Source organism: Mizuhopecten yessoensis, unplaced genomic scaffold (genome assembly GCF_002113885.1).
Source record: "Mizuhopecten yessoensis strain PY_sf001 unplaced genomic scaffold, ASM211388v2 scaffold8233, whole genome shotgun sequence".
In the NCBI taxonomy this organism is placed as follows: Eukaryota; Metazoa; Mollusca; class Bivalvia; order Pectinida; family Pectinidae; genus Mizuhopecten; species Mizuhopecten yessoensis.
Window position 1 is genome coordinate 196,530 of NW_018407445.1, and position 27,126 is coordinate 223,655.

The 27,126-nt window shown below is 35.9% G+C and overlaps 1 protein-coding gene across 2 annotated transcripts; it reads right to left on the reverse strand.

The window, feature by feature from the left end:
- Window positions 1-542: 542 nt before the first annotated feature.
- Window positions 543-26,942, reverse strand: LOC110455499. 2 transcript variants are annotated; one of them, XM_021505670.1, is made up of 15 exons: window positions 26,632-26,942; window positions 18,795-18,923; window positions 13,199-13,381; window positions 11,838-12,026; window positions 9,854-11,493; window positions 7,029-9,358; window positions 6,485-6,541; window positions 5,505-5,701; window positions 5,279-5,346; window positions 4,684-4,867; window positions 4,229-4,271; window positions 3,635-3,777; window positions 3,234-3,326; window positions 2,827-2,862; window positions 543-2,532 (listed from the first exon to the last, which is right to left on the reverse strand). In XM_021505670.1, exons 1-15 carry the CDS (start codon window positions 26,782-26,784, stop codon window positions 2,170-2,172), a joined length of 5,808 nt encoding a protein of 1,935 aa, XP_021361345.1. In that variant the 5' UTR covers window positions 26,785-26,942; the 3' UTR covers window positions 543-2,169. The 2 variants fall into 2 exon arrangements, with proteins under 2 accessions (XP_021361345.1, XP_021361344.1); XM_021505669.1 differs by having other exon boundaries at window positions 11,826-12,026.
- Between the last annotated feature and the right edge of the window lie 184 nt (window positions 26,943-27,126).

Sequence of the window (27,126 nt, forward strand, 5' to 3'; positions counted from 1 at the left end):
GTAATTATCCCCTATTTGACTCCAACCCTTCAGCCCAAGCGGTGGTTCAGGATCTTACTTTCTACATTTCAATGCCATCTCATCCGACATAAAAATTCTAACAAATTTTAATTATTTTCTACAGAAAATTGATCAATATATACCAGAGTAAATTTATCCCTACCCATCAGAGAACACTCCTAGGTAATGAAATTCCCTATTTTGATGTAGCACCTTACGGTACATCTTAGTCTGCAGAAGATTTTTAAAGTATTGGTCACTGCTCAATTTGGGGCTGTGCCATTGGGGATGGGGCAAGAAACATTATTCTATAATATTATATCCTTTTCCATCACAGATGATTCTTATTAAGAAATCTGCTTATCAGTTATCTTAATAAAAAGTAAAAATTAATATATAAATAACAACAGTCAAAAAGCAATCTGAATACCTCATTTGATCAGGTGACCTTGAGAGCGAAGGACTACAGACGCCACACCACTGTATGAGCTCATAGGCCCTATATGGCAGGCTAGCCAATAAAATTCATCACAAGAATCAACTTTGTTTTTATACCAGTTTATTTTTTTCTCTCTGCATGTATAAAACTTCAAGATTCCTCAACACATTTGTTTGTTCCTCAAAATAACCGCCTTCAGACACATTCTTACAATCAACCACATTTGGATACATTTTTTAAGCATTGCACTCAGTCTATAAAACAAATGCTTCATTTAGCCACGTTCTAAATTAAAAACAAACATTCCTTCCTATCTCCATACATCACAAATAAAGTATAAACACACCCTTTTCATACACATCAAGCACTGTTTCAATATTCCATCAACCTTAACGACCATATGTTCCCTCACTCAACTGGATTGGTTGGTACTCACCATCATTGGATTAGTCACCAACACAATCCTGAGACACACAGGGAAAAGCCCATCATACTCTATTATCATGCACAGTCCTACCATTGTGTTGGTCAATCTAGTGGCCAATTAATCCTAACATTCAATGTGTTGGTCAAGTTAGGTGACCTTCTAACATCAATTCTTCCTTAGTGACAATTTACTTACAAACCTGTAGCTCATACATTGAAGTTTTTCATTTGACTATAACAAACTAGATGATTCTCGATTTGCAATATTTCTGGAGGTAGAACACCAACAAAAGATAATTTTTGCAAGCTCTCTACAGTCCTGATAAAACCATAATCATATATCAAAACAAAACAGAAAAAACAATCTTATTCTACTTATATTGCTAAGCAACTAAAGAAATCTATGAATCTAGGACAGCAGAGAGCTTTTTAAGACTTAAGTGTGTTTGTTTTTACTCAAATCTGTGCCATTTCCTCCGGAGTGAGGTGTGCAATCACTGAGCTTGTCAGTTTATATACTGTAAATGGACACAGCAGGTAGTACACTTTATAGCTAAAAGCACTTATGTTGGAAAAACTTAATTCAATGATATCTTTTTTATACATTATGTATATTTACAAATTGATTTACAAAGAATAACTACAAATATAAAAATACATTTCACAAAACAGGAAAGGAATAAATTAATGAAAGAGTTCACAACTCACATTTGTTTTCGGTACTGAAAATGAAGGCTGCCTTACATCGGTATAAATCCTAATTTCTTATGAACTTATACAGAATCAGTACGGACTAGTAAAGATAGGTTTGTGATCACTTTGTGATCAAAATATATATTTATCATATTATTAATGACTAAAATACAAAGACTGCTGTCCATGCAACCTTGAATGACCTTGTGAATGTTTACCCGTACAACAGTGAAATAAGGCCATTTTATCACATAATGCTTTGGAGTGAATGGAGTGGATGAAAATCACACCAACAGAATGGGACATTTGTACACATATTGGACACAATATTTTACAAAAAAAGGTGTACTTTAATTATGGACTTTTTGCCTACAGTAACATGTCCAAAACCATAATCTGTTGGTGCAATGATGAAGCTGATCAATGATTACTAACAGACTAGCAGGATGACACAACTGGCCAGCACTTCACAGCAATGACGACCCACTGTAGAGTACAATAGCCTTGATTACTTTACAATCTTGTGCTGTAATTCAGTCTCACAATAATTGTGACATATTTAAGCTGATCAGCGCTGTAGAATAATGACAAGTTTATGGTGCCAGCATGCGTCATAGTCCTGATTCTGTCTTCACTGAAGTATCGACATCAGAGGGAGGCTCAGTTTTCACCACGGACTTGATGATCTCCATAACGCTGTCCCTTTCTGGGACCGACTCCTCCTCGCTGTCCCTTGTTTTGACAGACTCAATCTCTGCTGCTGGTGCTGGTTCTTCCTCATCATCATCTTCAGGAATAAACAGCTTGGTCTTGTTTACCTTGACCTTGCTCATGTCGATGGCAGAGACAGGCAGCTCACCCAGCTCCTGTCTAATCTGTAAGATGATCGGGTTGGACTCCTCCTTGATCTGTTTTACCAGAGGGTTTTCTGTGGGAGCCTTGACGGGAGTAGGTGTTGGCTCCAATATACTGCCCTAAAAATATGTCAACACAAACTTCAATTACATCGTCATTCAATTTCATCATAAATTTCTTCTCAAACCGTTTTGTTAAATATTAAACATGTCTCTAACAGCAAGGTAAAATTATTGTTATTAGTTAACAGTATTTATTACTTTTATAAATATAGCTTTGAAGACTCTTTGTATTTATATAATTAATATTGGGTTTTTTCTTCTTTTTTTCTTGTGATCATTATTCAAACTTGTACATGCACAATATAATTTCAAACTAATCTAGTGATTAAATGACAAAGGTAGACTACTAACCTCTTTCTCATCTTCGTAACAGATTGGATGGTATGTCTGTAAAACAGAAAACAAGAGTTAGTGTCACATGGATAAAGGAGTATACGTAACCTCAAACAATTGGCTCTAACTTCATAAACACTGTCCACCACAAGCCGAGTCTATTTGGTAATCTTAAGTTTAGGTCAGTATTACGTCTTTTACAGACAAATATCCAATCAAATATTTGACAGCTAAAATTCTACTGCAAGTCAATTACAAAAAATATTCACTAAATCTTAAGAACTTAAATTAAATGGGACTTGTATTCATGTTGTTTTGCAATCATAACAATAAAGAAGCAGATATGTGTTTTACAGGCTGAATCAAGGCTCCAACACTTTCAAACTTAATCAAAGTTGTATAAGTTTGTGGGAGGGGAGGCTCACCTTGCTTTCGACACGAATGGCATCCCGCAGGTGCCACTCTTCCTGGTCTTCATTCCAGAACTGCTCAAATGGATCTCCACAAATCTCACACACCTGCAAATATATTTTACTGATAAGTTGAAAATCCTAAATCTGACAATATAATATCTCAATCAAACTGAAATCACAAACCTCATCATATAGATCTTTGCTACCAGAAATCAAATGAATATGGAATTTAAGATTTTTCAAAACTGGAATTTAGAAAAAGAAGGTCTTAGTTTAGACAAAGTTATAAAGATCTTGTTTTATAAATGCATATGTTGGCTTGCACCTTCATATATGGTGAAACATTGCTTTTCCCATTCACAAAATGAACGCGACAGAAGATAATGATATAAATATAGTTTAATTCAACTTACATCTCCCTTGTCCTCCCCCGTTGCTGGAGGACAGTGGATGATGTTAGAGCCCTCTGGGGCATTCACAACCGTATCTTGGGGCACGTTTGCTAAATTTGCTGTGGTAGCTATAGCCAGCATCTTCTCAAATATGGAACTGCGACCTGAATAAAACAAAAAGTTAAACAGCAACTTTTAATAAATTAACTATGTTAAAGGGACAAACAATCTTAAAGGCCATAGGCAGAATCACATGAATGATAGTTTTAACAATAAGTATCTGATTTCAAATATTTGCCAGTTGTTCTTAATATCAATATCATGATTGCTGAATGTTTTAATTTTGGGTATCACACTGGAAACTTACGCCTAGTATCAACCCTGAATGCTTTCATGGAAAAAATTGTGGAAAAATAGTGTATATTTATTAGTATCAACCCTTGCCAGGAACAAAACTCTGGCTTTCCCAGAAACAGATTTTTCAATATTCCTGTAAACAATCTTCATTTCATTAATGACAGCCTTAAAAGGGTGATTCAGCGGTTCACACACTTTTTTCAGTCATCTGTAAAATACATTTGGACAAGAAGATATAATGTATACATAGATAAATACCTTTTCCTTCAGATTCATCTATTTCTTCATATGTTATCCAATCCTACAAGTAAATAAACGAAAATAGAAATATCACAATATGTCAGATATCAACAATACACACAAAATATGGTTCCATTTTCAGAATCAAAGTCAGGATTTACTCATATAGATATGTTATTGTAAGTCATTTTATCTTTAATATGAATGCCATACTTTTTAAAGTTCAATTAAAATAGATAATAACAATGCTCTAAGGGCAACTTCACATGTACGTCGGAGAGTAAACAATCTCCACCTGACTAGACATTTATCGATATGCAGTATGTTAGGTCACCTCATCTATTGGTCAAAGCATACAGAAAGATGATATATAAGAAGTAACCTTTTTCTTTTGTATTTACTTGTATTTCAATACCCTTAAACACATCTGCCTTTAAATAACCTCAAGGACATGTTCTCAACACAAAACTTACCGACACATCATAATACCAGCGTCTGTACTTAGTGACCTTGGCATCATCTTTGTCCCGTCTGTTCTGTCGGAAATGCCAGTCTAAATGTTCCCTGTATCTCTCAGTCTGCTGGGCGGAGAAACGCTGACCACATGCTGAGCACTGGATACCAGAAAACAGGCTCTGTATCACACCCTCATGTAACCTGTTAATACAAAATTGTATGCATAACAAACTTGTCAACCAAACACAACAGCAAAAAATATTTTGTTACATAAATATTCTAAAGTTTGCATATTTTCCTTCAAAATTAAATGTAAAAGTTAATTTCTATAATTCAAACTTGGTTGGTATATACAGTTCAAGTTTAATACAGTGAAACAAAACGTTCTGTTATTCACGATTATACAAAGGTTAACATGCAATAAACAAAGGAGTAACAAAGGAGTAAAACAAAGGAGTAACAAAGGAGTAACATTGCCCTTAACAGCGAATTGCTACACAGAAATACCTTTGATAGGTTTAATATTTAAATGCATCATCTATCCTTTTTTAATATTTCCTCCAACATTAAATCTAGAAGTCTTTAAATTCTGCTGACAAATGTCAAACTTACTGTTTCAGTTTCTCTGTCTTCAGTTCTGTCAGATCGGGTACATCTTTAATCTTGACTTGTTTAAACACCTAGAAAACAAAATTTAACTTCTTAAGATTGTTCTATGTCAAAAGAGATCGTGTAATAGAGAGGATGTCAATTTTTTTTTTTAACAAACGAAAATGAGGAAAATGACTTCTTCTGTCAGTCTTTCATTTCTTATCTACATTCAAGAAGCAGTACTCACCGGTTTGATGAAATCTTTCTCATTTATGCTGCCAGTCTTTGTATTATCATTTTTGCTGGTTTTTATCTCAGGTGGTTTAGGTGTTTCTGTAGTTTCGGTGTTGTCGTTTTTCTCAGTGTCCTTGGGTGGGATAATACCAGTAGCCATTAGCCGCTGAAGCAGCGAGCTTACATTCATCAGAGGATTTGGTGCTTGGACTATTAAGCGAAACAAATAAAAAAAATAAAAAATCATCAATCATCAAGTCAAGAAAATATAGAAAACTGTTTTCTTTCCTGCCAATTATCAAGTAATAAAGACATAATTGTATCAAAACCAATCACCTTTCAAATTGAGATATGTAAAAGATTAACCAAAGTGACTTTATGACATGGTGTCCGAGTAATAAAGTCCACAAAATGCCATTTCTATTTAAATTCAGTTGAGCAGTTTTGTTCATCACAAATTTCTATGATATTGGTCCAACCTTTCCCAGATTCTATTCTTATTCAGAACAAAAATGTGGCAAAAAGTGATTGTGATAATTTCTCCACAGCTGTTCCTATGCTCAAACTTGGATGCTGTGCTGACTTCCTTATGATGCGATGAATTAATTCAAATTTCACATTTCTTCCACATTGTGGAGGCCCATTGAGAAAAACAACTTATAACTTAAAATATGAAGACATGTTTATCTTTTTGACTGTGTTACACGATATCAGCAAGTTACAAGAAAGTAAGGTTAAGCTCAGAAATCATGCTGTGCATGAGAATGATCTCTGCAATTAATAAATAGGCCCATGTTTTTTGTTTGTCTTGCAGGATCAACATTTTTTTTTCGTCTTGCAGGATCAATATTTCAATTATAAGACACTGTGTCCTTTCACTTAGATACCTCTCCAGTCATTTAAGGAGAATGCTTTTCTTGGGAAAGTAACAGAAGTCCTTTTGTATTATCTCAAATAAGATGGAAAAGAGAGCTGACTGGTGACTTCACTTACCTGGTGCCTGACCAGGGAAAACATTGGTCATTGCTCCAGACACAGCAGGCATCATACCTACATCAAATAAAACTATTTATACACACAGTTAACACAAAGAGCCCTTACTGGGGGAAATAAGATAATTAATGTGCAATATTCACTTGATTTTTTCATGAGTCTACAAAATGTATTTGATTTCATTATTCTTATTGATTTTTTATAGGTTTTTTTTAAGTCTTTTGTTAAGTATTATTATGTAAAACTGTTCAATACAATAGTAACACCTCTTGTCATATTGCACATTGAGGGTAAATCTTCTGTTCCTAAATAGAATGTCAATTTCTTCAAAGTTGATACTGATGCAGATTCCCTTAGAGGGAATATTACTATATTAAACTGATAAGGGGCCCTGGTTGTGGAGTTATGTGAAACGGAAAATTGAAATGGTCAATAACATTTGAGAAATATTAATAGATACAGTGTATCAGAACCAGCCCAATGAAATTAACGCAAGTTGGAAAATTGTCAGGAGTATGGTTTTGTGTTCTTTATCACTGCTTACCTGGCATTTGTGTAGGAAGCATGGGGTTCTGTGGCGGCATCATGCCACTGTATGTTGGTTGCCCTGGCTGGGACATCACTGGTTGCGATTGGATGGAGTTCATCATCATCTGTCCTGGCGGCATCATTCCTTGCATCATTGGCTGTTGGTCCATAGGGCCGCCCATCATCAGCGCTGGTGGCCCTTGTTGTCCAGGCCCAGAAGGCTGCAGGTGTTGAGGAAGGCCATCCGGTCTAAGATCTTGCACTGCCTTAGGGGGCCCATATCGGGTTGGTGCAGATTCAGGTTCTTCAATAATTTCATTTAAAATCTTAACTTCTGGTGGAGGCCCTTCTAATCTTACATGTATAACACGGTTGCCCAAGGAGATCTCTTTGGCTGGTCCGCCAAATTTCACCTCAAACCACTTTCCATCTAATATCACTTCATGAGCAGGCCCTCCAAATGCCAGGTAATGCGGTCTGTTGTTGATGCGTATTTTAACACAGTCATCAACAGGTACAACATAATTGATATTGTCCACAATGATCTCCCTAGGAGGCCCATCAAAGCGTATTCCCCTCTTCTTGTTGTTGATCACAACACAGGGAATAGCCCTGTCTAGCTTCAGTTCACTCATCGTGCCATCAATTAAGATCTTGCGAGGCGGAGGATCAAATCTGAACTCACAGCGGTTATTGTCAATAAAGACATATCTAGGCGGTCCTCCTACTACTCCCATTTCTTTATTGTCTACTAGGATCATAAGATCACGCCCATCAATACGCATTGTGTGCTCCTTGTCCTTAATACTGAGAATTTTAGGTGGTGCATCAACACGCAGCTCCCTCATAATGCCATCAATCCAGATAAAGCGGGGCAGGCCATGATAGAATATCTTGTGATTCAAGCGACCAAGTTTAACGTCTCTGACCATATCCCCAAACCTGTATACGATAACACCATCAACACGTATTGCCCGCTCATTTGGATCAGCGAAAACTTCAATAGTGCGTCCCGCAACCCTAATCTTCCTTGCTGGTTGACCCACAGCAATTCCATATGGTCGACCATCAATCACAAACTCCTCATTCTCCTCAGGTCCCTTATAGCCTACAATCCTCTTCCACCTGGGATCAGAGGACTGTTGTTGCTTTATGAATGGTTGCTGGCGAGGTGGACCCATCTGTGGCCCTCTGTCATTGTAAGGCCCATTCATGCTATGTGGCCCATCTGGTGGACCTCTTTCATCAGGGTTATACCTAGGTGGACGGTCATTGTAGCGTCCTGGAGGACCATCCTCCCTGAAGGCTGGATCATCTTTCCAGTGGTTCGGATTGTGCCATCCCCTGCCTTTATTTTCATTATAATTCCAATCCCGCTTATGATCACGGCCTGGTCCAGCCCTCAGGCGGTCATCTGGTCCCTGCCAGTCCCTAGGAGGTCTGTTGGTGTCCATTGGAGCCTCACGTCGTCTATCATAATCCCTTGGAGGTCCAAGTCTATTGTCAAAGTCCCTGTTGGGCCCATCCATATTATGAGGTGGTCTACGCCTATCATCAAAGCCATGATCACGACCGTGGCGACTATCTATATCTCTGTTATTTCTATCTCGGAGAGGACCAGAATGATCTAAAGGAGGTGTTCGTCTCCTCTCCAAATCTGGCTCAGGTCCATATCTGTCATCAAAGTCCTTGAGAGGTCCTTCTCTGTTTCCATGGGTTCTCTGGATATCTGGTCGCCTATCATAAGACCTGCCCTGGGGTGGGTCTTTGAGTGGCGACCTATACTGCCAAGTATCTCTGCCACGGCGGTCTGTGTCAAGGACAGGACTGTCTGGCCCCCGTCTATCATTGGGGTGATTGAGTCGGTTTTGCTGGCGTTGTACATTATCTAGCTTGGATAGCTGGTGAAGCAACTCTTGATGCATATCATGACTTAATTCCCCGGACCTCCGACGATGCTCAATCTGTTCAAGAATCTCTTCTCGATGGTCGAGTTGCAGGGCTGCAGGTATATGGACAGGTTTGGCAGAATTTCGGCTGTCGTAATCTCTTGCATCCTGGTCCAATGATTTGTGAGTAAAGGATGACCGTAGATCTATGTCCTGTGGAACTCCTTTATATCTGTGGTCCACATCCTTCACAGATTCAGATTCTGAGCTTGCTCTTCGGTGGTCCACATCATGGGCAGCTATTTCACGCTCTTTTTCCAGATCAAGCTCATATTTAAAGTCACCAGGATGGTTTTCCCGAAATTTCATCCACTTATCATGAAAGGGACTTTTCATGGGAGGACCAGGACCATCCCTTTGGCTTCTGTAGTCTTGGTCTTCAGACCCAAACAAAGAACTGAAAAACAAGCAAATATTACAATATTATTATTCTTTTGTGTATGAACATCACCATTTTCATAATCCAACATAATTGATTGCAATAACACTGTAAATCAATTTACTTGCCTTACCTCAAACCACTACCTTGAACACCTGTGGATATAGCAATGCCATGCCCACAAATTTCAAAGATTTCCTTTCCAGTAATCAATATTTTAAATTTCTAACGAACACTTTCATGAATACATATATCAAATATTTTATTACCATCTTCAGGTCACCATTCATTTGTTCATAGTATCCTATTTCAGTTATATCCCTGGGTTACCATTTATTACTTTATGAAGAGGCAAAGCATTAATCTGTTAGACTATGTTAATTACATGCAAGGCATAACAAGTAATCTCATTTACTACTTCCAATTTCTATTACAATTATGCCTGAATAACCATTGAACTTTTGTCCAAACTTTGGAGCAGGATCCTAGCATCAATGTTTATACAGTACAAACCTGATATCCTCGTCCATGACTTTAGCAGTACTTTGATCTGGCTCCTCTTCCAGGCGAGGTTTCTTACTTGAACTTTGCCCCTCCTCTGTCACATCACTCTCCTCAATTTTTCTCGAGTGTTCACGCTTCAGGCTCTCTTGAGCTTGAGGGTGCACCTGTCTATCATCAACGTCCATGTCCTCAACTGGGGCCACTTTTGGCATGTCCTGTTCTGGAGGTTCCACAGCCATTTCATCCACCTTTTCAGTTTTTATCTCCACAGCCTTTTCTTCGTTGGACAAAACGTTATCATCTGTATTCAACTCCACAGGCTCTTGCTTAACTATCACATTTTCACATTTTTCAGTCTCTAATGCCATCTTTCCTTTTTCTTCTTTCACTGTCTTTTTACTGTTTTTAACAGGAGATGATTTTTTACTTTTGCTTTCTTCCTTTGTAGATTTTTTTTCTGTTTTCTCTGATTTTTCAGTTTTCTCCTTTGGTTTAGTTTTTGACTTTCTTTCCTCAGGAGATTTTGATTTCACTGGTGACCTAGATCTTGTTCTAGCTTTCGAACTTCGTGTAGAGCGTGTATTTTCACGTCTCCGGTCATCAGAGTCATCACTGCGATTACTCTTCCTGCTGTCTTCATCAGAATCTCTACTGCTCCTCTTATGTCGTGTATCATCCTTGTCACTTTTTTTAGACTTTGATTCACTTTTTGAGTCACTTCTTGTTTTTGACTTTTCCTCTTTTGAACTGCTAGCACTACTGTAGCTTGTTCTAGGACTTTCTCGCCGACTTGAAGATGACTTCCTGTCTTTGTTATCTTTATCTTTTTGATCACGATCTTTCTCCACAGACAAGCGTTTTGAGTCAGAATGTCTACTACTTTTAGTACTACTGCTGGTATCACGTTTATCGTTGTGTTTTCGGTCAGCACGTATGTCCCGGCTTGACCTAGAACTCTCCTTCACATCCTTGGACTTGTGGTCTGTACTGGATTTCTGAGAGGCTTGTTGTGATGAAGAGCTCTTGCTCACTTTGCCATTAGATTTGTCATGATTTGATTTTTGGTGACCAAATTTAGCAACCTGAGTGTCCTTGTTTGGGATGGCCTGATTGTTGATATTGACCACAGGCGGTGGAGGGATAGACATACCCATCTGAGCTGTTGGCATGGGAAAGGGAAGCATGCCTGGCAGCACTATGGGTCGTCCTAGGTTTGTCTGTGGCGGCATATTCATAACTGGTGGCATGTATCCTGGAATCATTCCAGGTGGCATCATACCAGCAGGCGCCATCATGCTGGGCAAGGGAGGTGGCGGATATGCCATCAGAGAAGTAGGTACTATTGAAGTGGGTACTGAAACAACTTCGGAATTCTGAACAACAGCAGGGGTACTGTCTGACTGAGAAACTTCGGAGGTTTTAGAATCAGCAACACCCTTGCCTTTGAGGCGAGGGTCTCTGCCGGCAGAGCGGGGATCCCTGGACGCCAGACGTGGGTCCCTAGTGGTTGGACGACTTGGGGCACTTGTCCCAAGGGGTTTGGTTGTCTCAAGTGTAGACTTTGGGGTGGGATGGATTGGTGGGTTCAAATTATCAACTGGATCCATGGTGTCTGCAGCCTCCAGATGCTTCGATTTACCAGCATTGAGCTGTGAAAAAAATATTATGTGTCAAAAAAACTAAATGTAAGCTATATTTCATAAATTTAATTGCTTTTTCCAGGTACTAACTACAAAGCATTCAATTATAGACAGTTATTAATTTTCAATCATTTCATGACCAGTGAACAATTCTAACCATACATTTAATCTACCGTATTATAATATGGACATTGTTGCGGTCTAGTTTCTCAGCCTGTCTACATATAGTAAATTTATCTGTACACTGAACATGTGTCATATAGGGTATCAGTTATCTTGACAATCAATGAGGTAGAATGTTTTTGCTTACAACTTTCCCATTATGTTACTTTTGTGCCTACCTGTGAGCCTACCTGTTTTTGCTGATCAAGTTTGGCCTTTGTCTCCTTCAGCTCTAGCTCCAGACGCTGCTGTTGAAGCTTGAGCAGCTCCTGTTGCTTAGCTATTAGTTGTTGTCGCATCAGAGCTTCTTGTTCCTCAGTTACCGTGTCATGGATGATTAAATCATCGTCCTCCAAGATCTCCTCTTCTTCTTTCTGTTGCTGAAATCACAATTTAATATTTTATTGTAATTTCTTTCATGTGCAAAAAAAGTTCAAATCCTTTTATTCAGAGGTAAAAATAAACACTTAATCTGTCTTCCAATAAGGATTCAGCTCTATAATTTATAATAGCATTAAAATCCTTTTGTACTGGCTAAAAGATGAACACGTTTTAACATCTGAATATCTCCGATTCTCAGATATTTTTCTCCCAAAATCAATATTAATAGTTATTTGTCAGTGTAATATGAAATTCATGTCCTAGGGCATTTTTAGTTAACTGGTGTTAAATTATGATACATTTTTAGTTTTAACTCATTCACCCCTGAAGTTTCATAATGAACCATTCCAACCTTTGAATTGGAAGGGTTCAAATGTGTCGACAGGGTTGAATTTGTTAAATGGTACTTTCCCTACAACCACACACTCATTGTACAAGCATGCAATTTTCATCTCTGCAACAGCTCCACAATGATTTTATTATGGTCCTCTTTATATATTACAAAACTTCCATGTCTTTATCTGTTTTATTGCTAGTTTATATAAGCTGCATCAGTACACATGTACTTTTAATTTTGCTCAGTGTAAATGTGCTTCTGGGGAATATATTTAAACCATCAAATTTAATGATTAATCCTCCTTTCTCCTGCAAAAAAACTCTGCAACTCCTGACTCATCTACAGTAGACATATGCTCCCAACCCTTTCAGTTTAAATTTCCAAATGATCAATGCTTTAGTACGAAGCCAATGCTTTCTAGAATGTTGTCTGCTTATTTCTATATTAAAACATTTGTGTTAATTGCCCACATTCGTTTTCAAAGTGCTTCAGCTTTTCAGGAGGATTGTTTCTTTCAAAGAAAATCATCAATCAAAGAGTCTGTCTGGAAACTGAATGTTTTCAACTTTTTTCTTTTCAAACGTTGGCTTACATCAACAATTTTTCTTATGCAATGCAAATAATTAGCTTTTTATTTGAACCAGTCTTTATGGCAATATTTGGAGATAAAAATTATCTGGTGATTTATGATTATGCAAACTTTTTCTCCTTTGTGCATTCAGTTCAAATTTATCATTCTTGTGTAGTGGATCAGTACCTAGCTTTCATTCAGGTATTTACAACATAGTGTGTATACCTACATGAAACAACAACATCAAAATCCACCAATCCTACCTTTGCAGCCAGGAACTTTGGGTTGACATGGATGCTGGACTCGACAGGGGGCTGGGCAGTGACTGGCCAGGCTGGGTCCACCAGATTCACTCGTACATCTACTGCATATAGTTTCCTATTTGGAAATATTTCGTTCCAGGTCTGTCGTACTTTGAACATACATTGTCTGGTTTTCTCATCCACCTAGCGAAGGCAACCAGAGCACCAGATAGCGTTATTATAGATAACAATGCAATTAACAGTTTCTGCATACCCCTTTAGCAGTCATCCTGTATAGAGTTGACATCAATGTTTAACGAAATTCAAAATGTGCAGACTAGGCATGCAGTTTTTTTCTTATTTATCCCTCCACCCCCAAATCATTTTTTTGCTTTTCAGTCAAAAAAGGTATTTTTTACTATCCTTTTGTAAATAATATCACACAGCTCTGCCAACTGAATAGTTTATCCTTTCATTGTACATTGAGGATGTTGCTCTCCATAAAATGCTAAATTGAACACAAAACTGACTTAACCTCTAAATTGATTGGTTTCCACTTTCAGCTTATTGTAAGTTGTGAATATTACAGCCTTAAAGGTAAGGCAGTAATGGACATTTTAGTCCTAAAATAATGTCTCTTTCTAATTTAAATGATTCAATATTCAAACCATAACATAAAGTATTCGGGTGTAATGGTTTTACACCAGCACAATAACATTCCAATCCATGTCCAGATCCTAGTAGTGAAAAATTCTAATCTTGAAATATAAATTGTGTTGGTCCTTTATTTTTCGATGTTTTAACACAATTTATCAACATTCAGATGTGTTGCCAACTAGCTGCATTATGAAATGCAGGTCTTGTTCTGATCAAGCAACAGTACAGAGCTGAAACCACATTTTAGTAGCTATATTCGACTCAATGAATTTACTTTCCAACATATATTCTACTAATACCATGTATTATACAAGTTTGAAATTACCAATAGCAACAGGTTACAGGTTATCATAAAACTTGTGCTGAAAGCTCATTAACTGTTCGGCACTAAGTAGTTTTAGACCGACTTTTGTGGTATATACTGCAAAATCACAATAGGACCCTGGAATTATGTTTAAAGATGCTAAATCTTCCAAGCAAGGGTGCTGATAGAATATAAACTGAACTTAACCAAGCATTGCAAGTGATACAAATTCCCTCACAAACACTAGTCAGTAATGAGAGAACACAAACCTTAAGCAACTGTGCCCAAGTCATAGATCTCTCCAACAACGTTATTTTCAGATGATGAATGTCATTCTATTTAAGAAATGCAGATGTAGATGAGCTTTTTCTAGTGGAGGGTTTTTGAAAGACTTTCTTTATCAGTAACCCCTTGGCCTTGACATCAACTAAATGTGTACCAAGTTTGATCAAAACACAGAAATGAAGCTGTTACTGGGATGAGAAAGATTGGCTGTAAATAGAAATCTTAACATTGAATTTTGCACCTTTGAATGCCAACTTTCCCATGAATATTCATACTGAACTATGAAAGAAGTTTAATAAAAATCCATTAAAAATAATCCAACTAACACAAAATCTCATACTTGACCAATAATATGAAGTTTCATCAAAATCTGTTCAGAAATGTAGCCACTTTATGCAATGAAAAAGATTTTTTTGGAAAAAGGTAACGATGACCTTGGCATCCTGAAAAGTGAATTTGGCATTCTCATACTCGACTAACACATGAAATTTGATCAAAATCTGTGAACATATTGGCAAATCTATAAAGTCCTTGAGGACTAGACCCAATTTGTTTGTGCAATTGGATGATTAAGTATTGCATACAAAGTCAGGAACTAAATACATACTGTACTGCAATTTCATGAATTTCAGCCCTCTGGAAGTATATCAAGGGCATGTGATGTAAACTATAACCGACTCTCGAACATTAAGTTTATTTATTAGTGCATTTTGTGACATACTATAACACCACAAGTGTTTTGTTTGTATTAATTGCAGAGATCTATTGTATTGCTATGACCTACATTATTTGTTGTATTGTGCAAGACCTAGTGTTGTGTTATAGGTCTAATCACCAACTATTTTGCATGAACAAAAAAAATCTATTTAAGTCTAAGTAAAGACCTGAAGAGTTATGTAATATGGATACAAACTGCAGAGGAGTGTCGTGTTTTAAGGCAATGACCAGGTTAGTAGAATGTACAAGTAAAACCTGATGTGTTAAGCTGTAAGGCCATGAACCGAACAGCATTGTACAAGTCAAGATCTGGTGTGTTCATGACATGGACAGAAGGGCGTTGATATTTTAGTCATACATCTGAAGTCTTCGAACATAAAGAATGTTGTGCTGTAGGCATACTGTCATGAACTTAAGTAAATATCTGAAGTCTTTCTATTTTTGGTCGTGATTTGAGTTTTGTCATAAGGACATTAAGCATTTTGTTGTAAAGTGTATATTGCTTCAGCAAGGTAATTACCAGAAAATTCTTGCACTAAAAATAGTGTTGTATGGCTGTGTACTGTAAAATGGTGTATATCGAGTCAATATCTCAAGTATCCGGGGCCTTGCTCCAAATTGTGTATGTAATTATTAAAGGTCATGAACTGAAGAATGGTATCCATTTATAGGTCATGTGCTATGGGGGGCTTTTTGAGTGGTTAATATGATTGTGTTTAGATGTCTTTCAAAAGCTTCAAAAATGAATAGGAGTAGATGATGTGAAAAAAAGACAGATTTCACGATTTGAAACTCATGAGGAAGGCTGCAAGAAGGAACATTGTACAGATATGTTTACTACAATATAATATACCACCAGTGATCTAAAACTTGTATCCCCTCTGGTCATTTCTTCTCCCAAGGAAATGTCTTCCTTATAGACCAGAATCAAAACATTGCAAAGTACACTGGTCAACAAATTGAATATCCGCATGAGAAAAAAGTTCCACAGCTTGCTCTTGGATGTTAGTAATGAAGCTCCTTGAAAATAATGCATCCTTTGAAATTTTAGTCAGACGGCTTAATACTTCACGAACTCAAAGCATTAACTTCTGTTATATTTTGGCATTAGAGATCCTTTGTATGAACCATCCACCTTCTGCGTTTTTAAGTTCAGGGTATATGGTTTTCATATTATCGTCAGGATTCATAGCCTTTAACAGTAAGTCCAGGGTACCATATATAAGGTATTTATTTGTGATCAACATTTCCTTGATTTGTTCAGAAATCAGATTACCAATTTTGAATCTTCAGGTTTTATAATTACTTGTCCATGATATTGCACAAGAGTGTAGATGATCAAAAGTTCAGTCTAACTTGCACTATTTTATCATCTTGCAAAAGTAAGGGAAATGCAAATACTCACAGAAAATACCTTATATACGGTAAAACAAAGTGAACAAAAATGCTCACAAGAAAAGTGATAATTTAATATATTTTCCGGACATGTATCACTTCCCATCTTCTGGAAATACACTAAGTTCAGAAAATGTGTTCTGGAGATCCTGTACATGTAAATTATAATAGATGTGAATTTTACTCTGTGAAACACAAATTTAGTACAGTGTGCTGTTTTGCAAGGATAATATCAAATTTACCAACCGACAGTGGACATCCATTTATCTATTTTTTATTTTATCAATTAAACTTCAATAAAAATTAACTCCTTTACTAATTCCATATCAGTCTCAGATGAAGTTGTATATCAAACAATAAATTAAATTGTTAAATTTATTCCATATCAACATTATCTTTCACAAAGTCAATTAATTACGAAGTTGACAGACGTACTAGCTCCATCGTCACTTTGAAATGTGAGGAAGGGACAATGACCGCGAAACACATGTTCAACCATGTTATTTTTTTTTTAATTCTGCAGGAGTATTCCAAGCATCAGTCTAATTTATTTTCAACTTGAAGTCATATTATACTTGGAGGGCTTGCTCAATAATAATTATCATTACCATTTTTTTAAGAATAACAAATGCAAAGCAGGTTTCCTTTATAAATGAGATCTCCCTTTACTTTGTACAGCAGTGTTTTCCCGTCCTAGTTCTCAATATCATCTTCTGTGACCAGGAACATGTTGTAACCATTATCGATAATATTAACGTTGACTTGATGATAGATATGCAAAATACCAACTGGGGACTTGCTCATCACTATATCAGTTCTTTCGGTATTAAACAGCTCTTACCCAGATTGCTTATTAATAATGTGTATAACATTAATTTTGAGATCAATAAGTTCAGGATACAATTAAAAGCTTCATCTGCAAATCTTGGGTATAATGAATGGAAGTGTAAGATGATTTTTTTTTTTATCAAAATAACATTATAAGATTGTTTGTCAAAGCAAACATTTTCCCAGCAGTCAGCAGAATAGCGGCAAATCATCCGAACAAAGTCTTAAACGTTGTTTTTGTAAATTGCTAGATTTTATATATAAGTAACATATTTATAAATCCATCCATGGCTGTATAGTTTATTCTGGTTTTTAATTAAGAAATCCTTTTTTTAAACTACAAGTAGAATATTCTACTCTCCAATATTAAACAAATATGAGAAACACAAACAGAAGTTGCAGGTTTGCAATCTCTTTTCAACAATCATTAATTACACATCTTATTACAGCAAACTTTAAGCAGCTCACAGAAAATGTTTCACAATGTCCATGGATATTCCTTCCCCCCCNTAGCAACTGCTATGACTACACTCCTACATACTGATAGATTATCCATTATTTTATTCTCTCAAGATGCCAAAGTAATTTATAGCAATGGTGCAACATGGTATAGCATACATGCTCATGATGTAGTCATGCTAGATTTTTGTAACTACTTGCTGTCTAAACTGTTTCTGCTGTATACCTTGCTTGCAAAATTAATTTACAAAGCTGAATTTATTTTATGTTTATAACTTTTATTTTATTTTCAGCAGAACAATTTCTTTTCTCATACCATTCAATATAAATTATTAACATGTAAAATGTAAAAGGATCTAATAAACTTGCAACCTTATCTTCATTCCAGTCAAATGCATTAACTGCTAGACTTAGTTACACTTCCACACCCCTAATCGATCAAGTTAAGTCACTGAAATAGCCTCTTCACTTATACACGTACCATTATTGTTCTTCACTTCACATCATACCATACATCAGTCACGAAAACAAGATATCACACAATCTCTACTACACTGGGATCATTAATACCAATCAACAAGTAACACCTCATTTTCGAAAGATTTCAGCACAAGATACTGCTTACATGAATGGTGAATGGAACTTAACTTAGTTAATTGATGACCATATTTGAAAGGTACACAAAAAGGTAAGCAATGGTAACAAGATTCTTAGATATAATTAAAATGGTTAATAGGATGGTAAGTCTTCATAGCACACCACAAAGATGTAAGGTAGATTGTTGCTATAAATATGTAAAGAGATTTGTTGGGCAGAATATTCTCATCACATCTATTAACTGAAAGTTTCAATCTATTCACTCATTCTTTTCCAGATTCATTAATACACTCTGGCACTAAGACTAAATAATTAATCGACATACACAACCATCTATACAAGTTGTCTATGATACGGAAGACACTGGATGCTAACCTTTTCAAACATGCCACAGAACACTGAGACAATGTTGTGAGAGAAAAGACTTGGGTACGTTGTCTTGGGCAAATTCTTGACAATGGAGTCTATTAGATACAGTGAAGGCAGCTTCTTCTTTTCACTCGCCTGTTAATACAAAAAAGAAACATGAAGAATAGCTGACAACCGTTGATCATTTCCCCATATGTGAACAGGCCAGGCCATGAATATCTGAAACGAGAAAACACATCCAGTACACAAATTTAACAACAAACAATACCCTGGAATCAGCATTCCCATTTCGTAAGTGTTGGCGAGTACATGTAGAAAATTCTTAAAATGGTACATCCTTATTGAAGGCCATCAGATATATTGATGCAGATTGTACAAGACCAAGATTTGAAATTATCTGCTTTATAAATTGATCCATTTGAAATCAGTATTCCTCATACTTACCAAAGCTTGAACACAACACTTCTCACTATAGGTACTACCGATGACTTTTATTATTATGGAATTGCATATATATATATATGCGACACCCTTCTCAAAAACTAATTACTTCAAAAATTGGGATATTTAACTTTGGCACATTCCCGATCAATTTGGAAAAGACAAGTGATGTATTCTCCCCCCCCCCCCAAATGAATTGAAAGAAAGTATCGGTACAACCAACACATATTAAGAGAAAACCAATCACCTAAAAATAATTATAATGACCTTTGTCAAATACCGGTATATTTGACAAAATCGTCTCGAATTTGCAGATATAGGATCCTTTGATAGTACCGGTATGTACACTTGTTTAGCCTGAACAAATCTGAACTAGTAAATCCAATGGATTATCTATCAACACTTGGTATATAATTCCAGTCATACATACACAGGACAGTCAGGTCATGTCTAGCAATGTTTATTCTGAATGCTGTTATCAAGAGATCAATCCAGACTCGTGTCTTACAGTTTTTATTTCCTCTCAAAATCTTTTTTTTTTTAAATATATCAATTACGTTTTTCTCCCCCACCCCCAAACAGTAGCCAAATCTTATTCTATTGTCCCCATATATACTAGTTGATCTCCTGATCATATTTCACAACATAGCAGGGATGTACAATTACATTGTTGCACAATTTACTAAATTTGTTCAGACAATTTTATTATTCAAAAGCTCTTGCATAAAATTTACAAATCCAGAATGAGAAGCAAATGAAATTTCACATCCCTGCTTTAATTGTTTTTGTCATGTCTGTTCATTTCATTGTTAATGGTCAACCTGTCTTGTAAGGTCAACATGTCTAAAGTCTGCTGTACACACTGGATACACAAGATGTTCAATTTTGTATGTCCATCAAGCATTTCATTTATTTCAGCACAATATCTCGGCACAAAAACTTAATTTCATTTAACTCTGTGCTCAAACGATTTGAAAAGTTTCATGGACGTCTTATTTTAACTTGATACTTCCAAAGTGTGTCATATTAACTTTTGTATTTACTGAAGAGACTAGGTTTATTCTAGGACTATCATTAATATTTCCAAATTAAATCAGTTTGTATGATAATAATGCATCACTAAGAAATCCGCCACTTCTTAACATTTGCATCTTTGGAATGTACATCAGTTTGATAGTTCCCCCAATCTCCTGCAGCATATAGTGCAAGTATGAGATCAATGCCTCCACCTTTCCCCTGTGAAGGCGAGTCAAACTTGAATCATCAAATGTCGCTATAATGTATTCATTCATACAGCATACTGGATGCAGATTAAGATATTGATTGAAATTAAATAATCCTACTCATGAACATTTTTCGATTCAGTTGTTCAAAAGGTGATAAGCGCAAATTTTAATGTTTGTGTATGTTTCAGACACAATCATTGAGTTAGTTACAACTTTCCAGATATCAAATATCTAGCAGAGTGAATTTACATGCAAAATTGTGAGATTTTACCTTGTATATCAACAAAATTATTAAGGTTGAAATTTTTTGTTAAACTGTGATTAAGCTAATAATCACCTTTTGAGCAACTGGGCCCCTGTATTACTGAACAAACGGTTTTAAACTTTAGTTAAAATGATTTTGGAGAATGAATACACCACATCTGATTAAATGATACAAGTTACATGAATGTGTTAAACTGCATGGTTTTTCCAAGTTCTCAAATAATTCTGCAGGCATGAAATGAAGGTTTCTTCATCAAAGTAGTGTCTGTTACATCAATAAATTCTATTTTATTTTTTAGAAATTGACCAAATGTGATTGATTTGTTTGTGCAGAAGAATGGTTTAGGTATACGCAATACAATTCAAATCAAAATGTATTTGAACGACAAGGAAAATATACCATGCACCTTCACAACTTTTAATGAATGAAATGCCAGTCATGAACTTGAAATGGTTGCATTAAATATCTTGTAATATACCCTACAAATTTTCGTAAGTTGCACATCAGACAGTGAGCAAATGAACAGAGAAAATGTTGATACAGTTTATTTATGTACCAAATATTATTAGATATAATTGAAACTCTGCAACCACATTCCAATTCATGCTGAATTTGATGGCCATAACTGAATGACACTAAAGATCAAACTCTGACAAATGATCCATCAAAAAATCTTTATTTTCAAATTGTATTTACACTATTAAAAGTCATTTCGGCCACGGGGCTGGGAAATACTGGAAACTTTGATATGTGTGTCCAGAATAGTTGTATACAACTTTTGCGCTTTATCGCGTGAGCAAATTCGACATACCCAAATACAGCATCACTGATGAGGTTATGCGAGCATATTTTCCAGGGCAACAACTTCATGGGGCAAATTTTTAGTTTACAGTTTTTCCATCATGACCAGTGTTGTTGTTTTTTGCATCTTTTAGACATCAAAGCAGTTAAATATAAATTCCATTCACAAAATATCATTAGTTTTTCCTTCCAAAATTATTTGAAATAAAGGAGAAGCATTATAATTCAAGCATTTTTTTCTTCTTCCTCAAACTGAATTTCACAACTGCAAACTTAAAGGCTAAAATACTGTGATGTCAAAAATTGCAATAACCACCGACATGCGGAATCTGTTTGAATAGCCAATCCATGATGACTGCTTTCTTGCACATGTTCCTTATATCAAATCAATGATCTGTTGTATGCATGTACAGCGCTAGTCCATGAAAAGCACTAATACATACGTTGCTGTATAAACACGCTTTATATTGTGAATGACTGAACATGACTTGTGCAAGGTCATGATCTTGGTATTTCAAATTTTAGTTGTTTTTTTTGCAACTTGTAAGACGCATCATACATGACTGCACTCGGCAACCCCTAGTTAAGGAGTTGCATTGCAATCGATTTTTAGGTTAATTGTTTGCTTGATTTATGCATACGGCATTAAAAATTGCTTGATTTTGGTATTCAGCATTAACAATTCAACTAGAACGTCTTATTGTTTCAAAAGTAACACGAGACTTGTAAAAAATTCCGATTGAATAATATAGAAACAGTTAATGTCTTCCTAAACATTAGTCACAAGTTTTTTTGCTACTCTGACATCAATTTAAGGGTTTGACTCTTATAACCAGCAGCACTACAACCGGAGATTATCAGTAGCTTGTGTGAAAAGGAGGAAGTAGTCTTGCCAGGTTCCAGTCCTTAGCCCAAAATTGTTTGGGTTTTAGAGTATGAAATTCTGTTGTAGGAGGGGAATGATACAATGTTTGGATTTCCCGAATAAATCAGCATATAATTTCTAATATTCATTACTTTTATAGAGGACAATTCCACTTTGCCATTGTTTGATATTAAAAGCATGTCATGCCACTTAGCTAGTTAATTTGAGTACTCCGTAGTATACCCGGTAGCTCAATTTTTTAATTTACTGGGCAATTGCTAAGAACCAAACTCTGTCATTTTTATCCATTATGTATCGAAACACACCATTTTAGCTGTTGCTGCATCGTTATAAAAGTATGTGTATAATTCTGTACAATGCCAATCAAATATTTCATGTCATTTTTGTTTTTTCTAATATTACACCTGCCTTTTAGATGCTGTAATTTAAAGTATAGTTGTTTTTCTTTATAATGAATTACATTCCCAATGGAGGGCACATTGGTATTGAGTAAATATTCTTCAACAGATACAAAGTTTTTATCCCAATGTCAGAGGTTCCAAGATGTTTTGCAGAGAATATAGACACTGAGTATGCATAAATGATTTCAAAAATGTTTTTTACTGTGAAAATACACGAGTTCCATTAGTCACATTATGATATTTTTAACTTATTTAATAGGATGACATGCCAGTCAGAACTACTGCAGAGAACTGAAGCCTGGGCAGTGCTCCATGGATACACCACCAGACCATATATACATTCAATATAAAAAGAAACAATAAAATGAGTAATGATATCAAAGGTCGACAGGAATGAACATCATGGACTGGCCCGTCTTCACCACCACCACCTCAACACTAGACCCTGTCACAGCTCTGGTCACCCTGTCACTACTGCTGCATAGATTTGGTCTTCACCAGTCTTCGCCATAGCATCCCGTCTTCACCATCTCCAGAAAACCTTCTTTTCATACCTTCTTGTTCTTCAAAGGAAGCATTTTCAATAAGGAACATCAGCATATAAATTACACTGCAGTAGTTCTGTTAGCATAATCATTCAACATGTGAGAAAACATAAACATGTTTAACCAGTAATGTTTTCACAAGTACATGCCAGTCATAATGGTAGCATGAAAAGTTGGAACATTTGTTACAGGAATACCACAACGCATTTAATTTACAGATCCTAGGATGTAGCCCTTCCTGTTCTGTTAAGAATCATTTTGTATTGCAAAATCCCATTCAGTATTGATAATACAAGAGTTTCAGGTATTACCAACACAGGGATGGAGTTAGCTGCTGGTCCACTGGTCTGTGGTTTTCCGGAAATTTCTGGGGGGGGGGGGCATGATTAGAAGAGTATCAAGTGCTTTTTGAGCTCGCTTGGGCCTGCAGCCCTCATTATCGGGACCAGTACACTTCAAACAGTGCCAGTGGACTTTTACTAAACTGGCCCTTTGGATCAGTTACCTGATTCAATCTCTGCAACGCAAGTCACCAATGTGGATTCCTCTAAACTCCAAAAACTATTAGAGTCGACTTATCCTGAATATAGATTTTCATTTTTGTTTTGCAAAATGATTTTCGAAATCTGAAATTGTTGATTTTCAGCTTAGTTTTGAGAACATTGGCCATGATATCCAGCAGTCCGCACAGACAGAAATTATATACAATATGTTTTCTTATTTTTTTTACATGTTTGACCCAGGTGTGATTTTATAATTCATAGTTCCATACTTCAAATATACTAGTAGTAAGACTACTGCACTAGATAATGTCCATTAGTTCATTGTGAATTGTGAATTGTCCCGTATTTCGAACACGAGCTTTGCCTTTGTTAATTCAGCTGCAAACCGTGAAACCAAACATTTCATTAATATGAAGAATGGTTACAATTTATTTAACAAGTATGAGAATTCTGGAACAAGTCTTTTACGATAACTTCAGGAATAAATCTAAGCCTACATTGCATATAATTTTCTGCCAAAATGGTTAGTAAACCAACTTATTTCCCCTTTTGAATAAAAGACAAACCCCTCAGAAAAGATGGTGGCTGAAGTTAGAATGAAGGCTATTTAGACATTTCACTTGCAAATTCTAAGGCCCAACAAAAACTCATATTTGTTTCCTGTAACATGCCTGAACACACTTTGGTAAGAAGCTGACTGTCTGAAAGTAATATATTTTTTTCATTTGTTTTTAAGTTTTATATGGGAGTGATTTTCACTTGAAGTGCTCAAATTGCACAAAGAAAAGGTAGGGTAACAGGAAACCAACATTTTTTTATTTGGTCTAATGTGGAGGAGGCGTTATACAGCGCCTGTGCAAGTGAACACATTAGACCTGGAAATTCACCTAATTTTTTTTTTTTTTTAAATCCCCAAATCCTAGATGAATCCCAGACCTTGTAGGAACAACTTTACAGTCAGCAGTCAAGACTTAATGGATGACTGTGGTCGAGATATACTTAATATGATTTGTTTGCTTTCAATTTAATTCATAATTTTTTTTTTCGATTTTAAAAAGATTTGACTTTTAGTGCATGTTGTCAGGCTAATTGTCTGTGCTACACTTACTTTCATTTTTCAGTCTAACCTTTATCAGTGATTTTACATCACAAACATTCAGGGTGGTAGGGTGGATTAAATCTGTAGTAAATTACTGTAATCTGGAAAACTTACTATCATAAGTGTGGAGACACATTTTCAACTTTGTGCATGTTTTTGGAAAAATCAATCAACCAACCAAAAGGGAAGGAAGTGAAAAACTGGAATTGGAAACATCAGACTTTCAAAAGCACAAGTGGAGAATTAGTAAGCACTCAAGTTTGCACAAATCCTTTTTATCTACACTTGGACAAAATAATACAACAGCCTCTTAAATGAAATTGTTCAACTCATTCACCATAACCCCTGAAGAGACATTTTAACTCCAATTCATTGGCTGGAAAAGTTCCTTATGAAATTTCAGGGGTGAATGAGTTGAAGCTACTTTCTTTTTATACAATTGCAATCGAAAGTAACTGAATTCCAGCTGTTGGACATGTTGGGTGTTGTACCGTACAGGCATAACAACACATCTGTTTCATGTCAATTAAATCATTTGGACAGTGTAAGGGCAAGTGCTGTTTTGATTATTACTTTAATCAAGGGTTTCAACTTTTTAGTATAGAACCTCTATATGGAAAACAGAAATTTTGGCAGCTGGGTAACCGTAGATTCTACAACTAGGTATCAAAGTGATTTTTATCCTAAATTACACATACTGATTGTCCTTTGTTTAGATTGTCATTTGATATATCTTTAACATATGCAACCGAATACTTATGTCTCGTATATGAAGTTGAAAATGTCACTTATCCTGTAATCATCTTATATTAGTTTCCTGTGGAAAGTTCGTCAATAAGGAAACCCAGCTGCCTAATCTGTACTTCACAAGTGTTTTAATTACCATTGATAGTTTCATTTCTGCATGTTATATATAATTTTGTCTGCATTTGCAATCAGATCTGCTTTGAACGATAGGTTACAGGGAGTTCAACAGATGTTGATGAATGCAATGTTTTTACGGATGGCACTGCATTTTATTGGTACATTTAGTCTGTAAATGAGTGCTGTTCTTGTCAATCAAACAGCAGTCAAAGACACATTTTGACAAAGAACATCGAGAAATATTTACTTCCATTTAAAAAGTCACCTTGAATTGCTAACCGAACATTACTTTGTACCCTAATAGCAAAATCGGTTAACCATTCTAGGGCCCGTACATATTCAGTCGTTGGGATTCTTAATAAACCTTTCAATACTGCTACAGATTAAGCACTGTTGTTGTGTTGTCACTTTCAACAAAATACAGACACTACTACGTCATTTTTATTCATATATCAGCAGTTTGTACACAATAAACATACAATGCTAAAGATATGGTCTCATAAACGTTACATCATATTGCCTGCAAATAAAATCGGGATGGAATCTGAATAATAATCTAGAATAAACATAAAAGTTACAATTAAGAAACATAAAAGTTACAATTTAAAAGGCTGTTATAAACAGCAGAACGACTAAAACTAAATTGTTATTTTATGAACAGCTGTTAATAACGTTCTCGTGAGAGGTCACGTGACTAGACAAGGGTGAACAAGGAGAACGATGATACTCTAAATACACATTGTTTGACATTACCGAATCGACTAAAATATTTTTATAATCGTGGTATAAGAGATCAAAAAATAATAGAAGACCTGATTTATATGCGTTTCGATCACTTCAACAATGTGCGTCGCATATTGCTCGTTTTCTTCCGCCAGCATGGTCAGCATGTTGATCAATGGCTTGCTGTTGCACGTCAGATCCACAAGGGATGACTGGTAGTCGTTGATAACTTCGTTCTCCATCTTGACTTACGAATTACAAAAAGTCACTTTTCACATAAATGATATGATCACACGCCCATAATGTTCATAATTTGGGAACCGTTTGCTGTTCCGTATTTCCTCTCTCTTCCCTGTACATTGCAAATGGCGAGAATTGAGGCGATGACGTCAATATTTGTAACATGACTTTTGATTGGTTAGCCTTTGACGAATCAACGTCTTCGGTTCATCTCTCGGAAAAAGTGTCCGTGCGTTTAAAATATTTAATAAAATATTTTATTTCTTCACGATTCCGTTCATTTTACTTTCGATTGATTTTCCGATATTTTACGCTATTTTCAAATAAAAATGTGTGGCTTTAAT

Coding starts and splice junctions, on each gene's coding strand:
- LOC110455499 (XM_021505669.1), bottom strand. CDS start 26,784: ATGGAGAACGAAGTTATCAACGACTACCAGTCATCCCTTGTGGATCTG. Junction 5,702..6,484: donor TTTCCCTGGTCAGGCACCAG/GTAAGTGAAGTC, acceptor TTCGCTTAATAG/TCCAAGCACCAAATCCTCTG. Junction 4,272..4,683: donor GCTGGTATTATGATGTGTCG/GTAAGTTTTGTG, acceptor ATTTACTTGTAG/GATTGGATAACATATGAAGA.